The following is a 9,521-nucleotide window of genomic DNA, read 5'->3' on the forward strand; positions in this document are numbered from 1 at the left end:
ATCAATAAATAAAATAAATTTTTTTATTAGATGAAAAAAAAATAAAAAAATAGAGAAAAATGCAACGTCGTCCACAATATTTTTCACAACACTTGTACAACTAATGCTAAGTAGCAAGTTATTATAGCCTATTGTTGATGGCAAAAAAATAATTATAGTGATATTTTCAAATAAAAAACAAAAAACAGTTTAAAATCTAGGATTTGTTGTAAAAAATATTGTGAATGTTGCACTTCTAAAAAAAATAAGAATAATAATAAGAGTTTAATTAGCAAACTTTTACTAGTTTTCATCTAAATCTACCACTAACACCACTGTTTTACTTACCACTATCAATCTACCACATCAACAAGTATGAATAAATTTGTCAATTTTTTTTTGTTTTAAAAATTCAAAAAAAAAAAAATTATATGTAGTTCATGTTAATTAGTAGTAATTTTACATCTAAATAAGATGATCAATTTTCGCCTTAGGCCCCCAAATGCATCATGCCGCCCCTGGTTAGCTCAACGGTTCTTCCCTTCCCCTTCAAGCAACAATATATATTGTCAATGAATTATCAGCCCTTTAATCATTCGTGCTTTGAGCATTGATGTTGCAACATCCAATCTACAACTTCCAATTGAAGCTTGGTCACTACCATCAGGGCAGCGGTGAAAGTAGCTTCTGTTAAAGAAAATGGGGACAAAATTGGGCACAAGAACCATAGCCTCCCAAGTAAAATTGCTCCGGCATGGTTAATGAATCCTAATACTTCCAGGATTAAGAGCATCAAGAAAAGATAAAGAAACTGATGAAGCTTAATTGAGCCTCATTTCTGTCTAATCATGTGCACCAATAATTGAAACAAAAACATCACATTCAAAAAGATAAAGATATGAGATGGTCATAATAAAAATACATGGGGAGTGCCAAATCTCTCCAGCATTTATTGGACCCGTCCAATAATGGAGCAATTTTTTTTTTTTTTTTTTTTTTTTCTAATACAAAATCTCGAGCTCTCACTTTGGTTGTCTCAGCCTGTCATCTGGTTCCTTCTTGAGTCTTTGCCAGTAATGCACTGTCTTCCTTAAATAATTTACAACTTAGGACGAAAACAAATAAAATATGAATTCAACTTTATATTTTTCAGGAGATCCTGACCCAGAAGCTCCTCATAAATTACAAGACAGCAATCTTTAACCAACTAATTCAGAAATCAGAAATGGAAAGTTGATTATGGTGGCAACCTTCCAGACAAGTAGAGAGACAGCCTATCTCTCATATGAATACCCTTTATGTCCTCAGTTCCACAAACCTGTTGGTGGTAACCTGAGTCATGGTCATGAGACAAAGGTACTTCGTCCTGCGCCTCATCTTCCATATCAATAACAATGTTATGAAGCAGGCAGCAAACAAGAATAATCCTCGGCAATCTATGTTTGTCAGGCCTCCACATCACTCCTTGAATAATTCTCCACATGTCTTTCAACCTTGCCAATGCCCTGTGCGCCACCATCTGAGTGGCATGATGCCGCCTATTGAATTCAGCTCTTGACTCAGGGAGTTCTTTCCCTTCATAGGGGATGATAAGATAGGGAAGTAAAGAATAGCCTAAATCCCCGATTATGTATTCCCTTATTTCTGATCCTTCGGGGAGCTCTAAATTTTTCCCATTCAACCTCTCTCCTTTATCACATAGTTTGCAGAAGTTTGAACTCTGAAACACTAACCAGTCCTTCATTTTTCCTGGCCATCCAGTGACTATGTCTCGAAACCTCATGTCTGGGTCTACAACTGCCTGCAACACCATGCTATGGTTCTTCTCAGGGTCAAGCCACACATTACTTGTGGGGTCTGATGCAGGCAAACACATCATGATATGGGTTGTATCGATCACACCACAGCAATTAGGAAGGCCACGTATTTTCTCAAATTTAGATTTTATTTCTGTCATTTCCATTTCAGTGGAAGGCCACTTCAAGTGGTGAAGCCCCCTCTCTTCCATGGATTCCACAAAACGCCAGGTCACTTGGGAGACAGTTGAGTGGTTCAGCCCAAATGAATCACCAATTGTCACTAGTGACTCACCAGAGCTAAGTCTTCTTAAAGCTACAGCAACTTGATCACATAAAGACAAAGGCTTGCCATTTGTAAACATATAATGTGCAGACTTAGCCATCATATCTTCCTTCACAAGTGAACATATGTAGTCAAAGGTTTTTCTGGATATCTTAAAAACAGATTCAAACCTATCTAAACCCTTTGACGGAGATTGAAGACCTGCAGTGAGGACCAAGGAAGAGAGAAATTTACTATTTTCAAACGAGCAGTGTTTAAATTTGGTTCAAATGCTCTCTGTAGAAATTAACAGTAAATCACATGCAACCAACATTGTCCTCAACTACACTTAAGAGAAGACATACGAAACATATATATACAAATAATTTTAAAATGAAGTATGCGTTTGGATTAAGATTAAAAATTAAAATTATTTCACTATTCAGCTTATTTTTGCTACTATTTATGAGCTCCATTGCATTTTTTGGACTATTCATGGGCTCCATTATACTATTTCAACTAACTTTTACCTTTATCTACAATACTTTCAGCAATAATTTTTCAGTTTCAGCAAAATAAGAAGTATCCAAACACACCCAAAGTGTACAAGTTTGTATGCTAGGTACACCAAAAGGGATTCCCAGAACTGATATTAATGTAAAATAAAACAAACAAACTGGTTGAAACTGATGTAGATAGTATAATCAATTAATGGATTAATTCAGACATGATTTGTTTTGACTTTTAAGCATGCAAAACAACAAAAGGTGCAGACAACTAAGAAAGCATTATAAAGAAGATTGACATGGTGTGATTGTTGAGGCATGTTATAACATAATTTTTTTTCCCTCATCACTCAACAACTAAGTTGACATTTATTACAAGGTAAACTTGCAGGTATAACATTTGGCTGTTACTCTGGACTAACCAAATTTCTATAGTGAATTCATTTCAACTTATGCAAAACCAGCCCAAACTTCTCCAAAAATAAAGACATAGTTAAACATACAGGTAAGTGCCAGTTCTCATGCTAGGCTGCACATACAGGTAAGTGCCAGTTCTCATGCTAGGCTGCTCTGGGGTTAAGGGATCAATAGATGAGAAACATATATCCATCTACAAAAGTATAAAATGTGTGATGCAGGTTGAATGGGTTTCGTTTTCTTTTTCACCAAGGTGAAATTCTCCTCCATTCTAAACATTGAAGGAGAGATTTTTAAACAGCTTCTTTCAAAAGAATTCAAACTTGAAAACCATAAGGTGAAACCATGCATTCTGGCTGCTGACAACCAGTGTGGTATAATCAAGTATACCTGGGTTACTGTGAATATTCCAGTTTTTGTACATGATGAATCAAAGGGATCATTACTCAATATTATTTAAAGACTTCATGACTTTTAGAGGTACAAGTACATACCCATACAGTTCTTGGGCAGAGGATCCAAATCAGAGAACCACCTGTCTCATTATCTTTTATTTTATTTTATTTTATTTTTCTAAGTACCCACCATATTGTCCATTATCATAAAAAAGGCTCCAAATCTGTTTTGGAAGCCAGTGAAGGGATGAGAAATAATTCGATTTTCCTTGGCACTCATTATTTGAATCACAGGTAAGGAGATGAGAAGGAAGCATGAAAGAAAAACTTTTAACATTTCAAAAATAAAATCTCAGTAATTTTCTTACAATGAGTTATGCACACCATTTCCCAGAGGGTACACTTACTTTGCATAGACAAACAAATAAATAAAAAAAGTTTAAGAAAGAGAGACATTTAAAAGAAAGTCTCTCTCCCTCATTTTCCTACCATGTTTTCCCTTTTTCTTCTACGAAGTAACATAGCAAATAAGTTTCATAACCTATATGTGCACCAACTTTAAGATTACTGGACTTGAATTATTAATGGTAAAAAACATCAAGCAATGCAGAGTAGGAGCTAGCTCATTTCTAGCGTACCAAGAGATAATCTCATTTGGAACCATCAGTTAGTGTACTAACACTTACATGTATACTATATCAATTTTTTTATTCCATGTCAAATTAATTTATATAAGCTTATATTTTCCTAAAGTCTTTTAAAATTTCTCTAATTGTTCATTTGATTTCATTGATTTCTGTGCATAAATGTCACTCTGTGTGTATTCAATTGCAATAATTTTAACTCATCAACCTCATGTAGCAGTTTGCCCTATATACCTGCCATTTATGGCTCATTGAAAGTTTCAAATTTTAGAACACCACCAGTTTCTTGTCAATTACAAGCACAATCAAAAACCCATATTTATACGTTGAAGTTCTTTACAATCTTAACTTTTAGTAAATTCTTGAAGCAATTTTATAAGTTCCAAACTTATCAAAAAGGAAAAAATACAGTATAGTGCTGCACTTGAACATTAGAGCAAAGATGTTGAATTGGTTATAGACTCAATAGAGAATTTTACTCTAGCTGAAGGTTATTGAGACCTCATCAGTGAGCAGCTAGTAACTGAATGCCAAACTGACATATTAAAATTTACAAGTCCTATAAATGTGATATACCACACAACATTCTATAATGTCTACAGCTGCTTTGTCATATTCACTCATGTTATGTATACATACGTGACACTTCTCTTCCTAGAGACTATTTTAGGTTTTGTCTGAATCTACACTTAGGATTCACCTGAACTGGAATGGGATTGGGTTCTTCATGGTGTTTTTCTTTTCTTCCTTTCTTTGGTTGGAGTAATGAGCTTTTAGAGTCATCACTTATCAGAATGTAAATGGGGCACAGTGCATACTGATTTCCTATGGTTTGTAATGATGATGATGATGATGATGATGTGTTCTTTTTCCAAACCACTACCCAAGAAATGGTGGCAAGGAAACATATTCAAAAGAAAAATCAGGTTCTTGACAAATTAGACTAATATAATTTTGACAATTATGCTACAGACAACTTAAAATGTATATTTATCAGCACTTATAAAAAAAATGATATTTATCAGCAAATGTAAAGCATATAAAATAGTTGTTCCTAAATGCCTCTACCTGCCCTATGTGCCTAATGAATGAGCATTTTCATTGATGATACAAATCTTAAGATATGATCAGTAGGACATCTAACCGGTGAATACATATCAGAGATAAATAAATTTTGAGACTCCAACAGCATGCATGAACAAAAATACCATTATAAATATTCTTTTAAAGGCTGACCTCATAACTGCATATAAATAAACCAACAGCTAAAATTCCAAGCAAAACAACCAAAAAATGAATGGGCCAACCATCTCTACTACACCAAACAAGGTGGCTTGTTTTTGGCACCAACATTAATGAATAAGTGAAGATGAAAGGAAAATTTCTTTAGCCAGTCCTGATATCCCTTTGTGCATCAGAACTGAACTTCTCTCAATGAGTAAAATGTTCCATGTTAAGACACATCAATAATATTAAAGTTGTGACCTCAATGATGCCATTCTCACCGTTATAAACAAATTGGCTGATCTATTGGCAACTAGAAAGGCAAATACTGCTCTATCTTCTTCATTAGAAAATCTTCAAGTAGGTCTAAGTCTTGCAATCTTTTAACTAGTTACTGACTGCCTCTTTGTTTTTGGACTTAAGATAGAATGACAAGTTTTCACAACTTTATTGTAATGATTGGATGCTTAAAGGCCTAATGGAAACTACTAATATTCCAAATCAAATTTCTATATGATAAAAATTTCCTCTTTTTTGGAAAAGCAAAGATCTAAATTTGATGAAATATTTAATAGATCAATCCAATATGTATGATGTATTCTTGATTTCTCAACCATCACCTCAACACATGGAAGAACAGAAACCAAAAAAGAGTTTGAGGGAGCATCCTAGATCATGGTAATCATCAAAATTGTTGTATACAATGGACTACACTATTTTATATATGCCTCATAAAATTAATCATTCATTATACCATGCTTTAGGGAACAAGACCAGAATATCACCAACAAACAACTCCTGGCTGGTATTGTTAGCAAAGACTTTCTCTTGCTTACATAAGCCATTCATTCATATTTTTTATGTTTTCCTACTCCAATTGCTACAACTGCATCTTTACAACCAGTTCCACCATTTAGTAGCAGAGTGCCTATTGATTTGCCACTGCAAGTGATGGTCATAATAATATTTACATGCAACTCGGAGGCAAAATATCTGAGAACTTTATTTTGGTTTTTGACATAAGACCTAATGGTAGTGGTTTATCAAATTTGTTTTGAAAAAATAAACACTAAACTTATATATTACAGTGTTACACAACAATTTGATAATTTGGACACCTTTTTATTAAAAAAAAAAAAAAAAACTTAATTTCAAACCTCCCATCACTTTGGCAGGGGATTTAATGGAAGCAGATTAAACTGAACATGTATCTGCAGGGTATTATGTAATGACTCTCCACAAGTAACAATTCAAACTGCAATCATCCAAATATGGATTTGAGAATTTTTTTTCTTTTGCTTTTTCCTAAGCACCATATAAGGGAATTACATTTGTTTCATAGTAAAATAAGATTATTAAAATAAATAAAAAATAAAAAATAAAATCTCAGTTACGCTCAAATTTTCAACTGCTTGACGTATTCAAAATAAATTATATAATTTGACTCTTTTCGTAAAACCAATAAACAAACTACCTAAAATTATATGTCCTATAAAACAATAAGAACAAATAATCCAAAGGCATTCTTCAATAACAAAGATGCCATGCGTGCCCATTAATATATATAATATAGCCTTATCCTTTCCCACGTTCACTAAGACAATAAAACCAGAATGTTAGGTAAAAGGGACGACCTCAAAGTCAGATTAGGGATCCTTCTTACATACCTAAATGTATCTGTGATATTTCAGCATATAACTTGTATGAGAAAAAAAAAAAAAAAAAGAATTAAAAAAAAAAAAAGAATAAACCCAATTGAATAAGCCAAAATTAAATTCATCCAATGAACCAAAATTTCATCAAAAAACTACATACCCATTATAACAAGAATGATCATTAAGAACAACATCAACATTTTTATAGCTGAACAAGAACAAAATAGAAACAGTAAACCAAGTAAACAAACAAACATAATCTCTAATGAGACATACCATTAATTCTCCTTGAGAACTCATCCCACCAATCTAGAGGTCCCTCCTCTGGGGACCCAGAAGCAGAAGCATTCTCTTCATGCTTCTTCTCTGTCTTTTTCCTCTTTCTGAACCCTCTTACAGGACCCATCACCAAAAACAACCCAATTGAATCAAAACCCAGAAACCTACCTGCTTCAAAACAACCATAAAATCAGAACCAAAGAAACTGTACAAGAATCACAGAAAAAAAAAAAACCAAAACCCATTAGAGATATTACACTAATATGTACCACAAACACAGCAAGATCATGAAAGAATGATGACACAAGTAGTAGTGGCTCGTAACATGCATAGAAGACTGTTACTTGCAAGTGTGGTAATAGCAGGTGTGTTTGTATGTATGGGTGTTTGAACTTTGAAGCATGCAAGAAGAAAATAAAAAAGAAAGAGCTTGATAATATAGGAAGAGGAAAAAAAAAATAGAGAGAGAAAAAAAAAACTGTGTTGCTACATATGTGGGTTGGTGATGGGTTAAGACAATGTGATAAGAGAAGTGAAAGACATAATAGACATTGGTACTTTTTAACACACAGAGTATCTCTTTCTCAGTTTATTTTTAGATTTCCACAGAGGGAGAAGCTCTCCCTTGCTTTTTGAGGTTTGCTAGATTTGGTTAAAGTTTTCGGCTTTCTCTCAAATTTATGAAGAAAAACAAGGAGCATCTTCTCGTGCCACAAGGATTATTATTATTATGCATAATAATATATATATATATATATATATATAAATGTATGTGCGTATAATAGACTGAATAAAATTAAGGACCAGGTTAACTGAAATGACATATATACCATTATATTTTATTTTTCTTTTAGGTTTTACCATAAATGACAACGAGGCTGTATTTCAGTTTTACATGGTAAGAACAAATTTTCCCAACCAGGGCAAATTTGGTCATTTGAGGAAATATCATAGAACCTGTGGCTTTATTATAATTAATAAAAAAATTGATGATTATTTAGTGAGAAGGGAGAGAGAGATAAAGGGAAAAAAGAAAAGACACTGACTGGTAAAAGACTAAAAGGAAAGAAAAGAAGTTGGGGAGAAAGTTGGAAAAGTAGTTATCAAATTAAAGTTAGGGTTAATTATATTAAGTTGAACCAACTATTACAATTTTTTTTTTTTTTTTTTGGAGAAAAACAACTATTACAAATTTAACAGCTAATAATTGAAATCTAAGCTTTAAAAATCATACCAATTAAAACCTCCATCAAACCTAAAAATTATCACAAAGTCAAAGCTAAAAAGTAAATGGTTTAAATTAATATGATTTTAAAATTCCATGATTTGATTTGACTAGTGAAATTTCAACTCAATACATTTTGGGACTTAAGACGATAATTTTATATTTTTTTTAATTTTTAAATATTATTTATTTAATTTTTTATATTTGCTTGTTTAAAAACCATTCTTGCTTTTTAAGATACAAGATTGCTAATATTTTTTGTATTCAGATTTTATTAATATCTTTTATCAAGTTTTTAGGAAAATTGATTTTCAATGATTATTCGACATATTCATAACAAACTTAAAACCTTTTTTTTTAAAAAAAAAAAATTAGGGTTCCAATTCTGTTAAATTTCTAGTGCCCTAATATTTTGGAGACCTTCCGTGGATGGGAAAGAATGCAAAACTGATATATTTTATCATTCTCTAATTTTGAGATTATTTTGTGTACAATTTTGGGGACATCTTTTTGTTTAATGGAGGCCTTAAAACCTTTTTTTAAAAATCGGGACAAGTGGGGCCGAAATGGCATGGGCCTTGAGCCGCCACTGATAAAATTATACAATTTAAGTTATAACAATCTTAGACGTTATGGTTTAATTGAAAAACATTTGAAATTGTGAGGTTTGATTTTAAACCACCCCTAAAATATATGATTAAAAAATAATTTACCCTTAAATTTGATATAATGATCTTAAAAGATTAATTTTTATTTAAAGAAAAGTAGCTGCTAAAGAAGGTAGTTTTAAGGGTTTAAAAAAATATTATATGTTCAAAAAATTATTTAAAAAAAAAAAAAAAAAAAACTAAACTAACAGAGTATCAGTTCAGTGCATAGGCCATTGACAAATCATTTGCATAATCCTACTTTTGATTTGAATAACCTCACACATACTAAGTTCACTACTCTCTTTCCACTTTTTTTTTTTTTTTTTTTTTTGAAAGCCTTTCAAGTTTCCACACTCATAATTGAATGCATGCATTATTTGGATGAACCGAAAAAAATTTTCCCCCTTCTAGATGATCAGGAGTGCATTTTGTTTTTGATTTTTAGAATTGCCCCAAAAATACAATGTATTATCAATACTTCATCTC

The 9,521-nt window shown here is 32.3% G+C and overlaps 1 protein-coding gene across 4 annotated transcripts; it reads right to left on the reverse strand.

Moving 5' to 3' along the window:
* Positions 1-841: 841 nt before the first annotated feature.
* On the reverse strand, positions 842-7,871 carry LOC126732080 (protein ALP1-like). 4 transcript variants are annotated; one of them, XM_050435098.1, is made up of 3 exons: positions 7,430-7,871; positions 7,158-7,328; positions 842-2,262 (listed from the first exon to the last, which is right to left on the reverse strand). In XM_050435098.1, the coding sequence occupies exons 2-3, from the start codon at positions 7,285-7,287 to the stop codon at positions 1,217-1,219; spliced, it is 1,176 nt and encodes a 391-aa protein (XP_050291055.1). In that variant the 5' UTR covers positions 7,288-7,328; positions 7,430-7,871; the 3' UTR covers positions 842-1,216. The 4 variants fall into 4 exon arrangements, with proteins under 4 accessions (XP_050291055.1, XP_050291056.1, XP_050291057.1 ...); XM_050435099.1 differs by having other exon boundaries at positions 7,158-7,331; XM_050435100.1 differs by having other exon boundaries at positions 7,418-7,871.
* Between the last annotated feature and the right edge of the window lie 1,650 nt (positions 7,872-9,521).

The sequence above is a fragment of the Quercus robur genome, chromosome 1 (genome assembly GCF_932294415.1).
Source record: "Quercus robur chromosome 1, dhQueRobu3.1, whole genome shotgun sequence".
NCBI lineage: Eukaryota > Viridiplantae > Streptophyta > Magnoliopsida > Fagales > Fagaceae > Quercus > Quercus robur.

Excerpts from the sequence above, each read along its gene's own strand:
- LOC126732080 (XM_050435098.1), bottom strand. The coding sequence starts at position 7,287 with ATGGGTCCTGTAAGAGGGTTCAGAAAGAGGAAAAAGACAGAGAAGAAG. Across the intron at positions 2,263-7,157 it reads GTTCTCAAGGAGAATTAATG|GTCTTCAATCTCCGTCAAAG; the intron begins GTATGTCTCATT and ends TCCTCACTGCAG.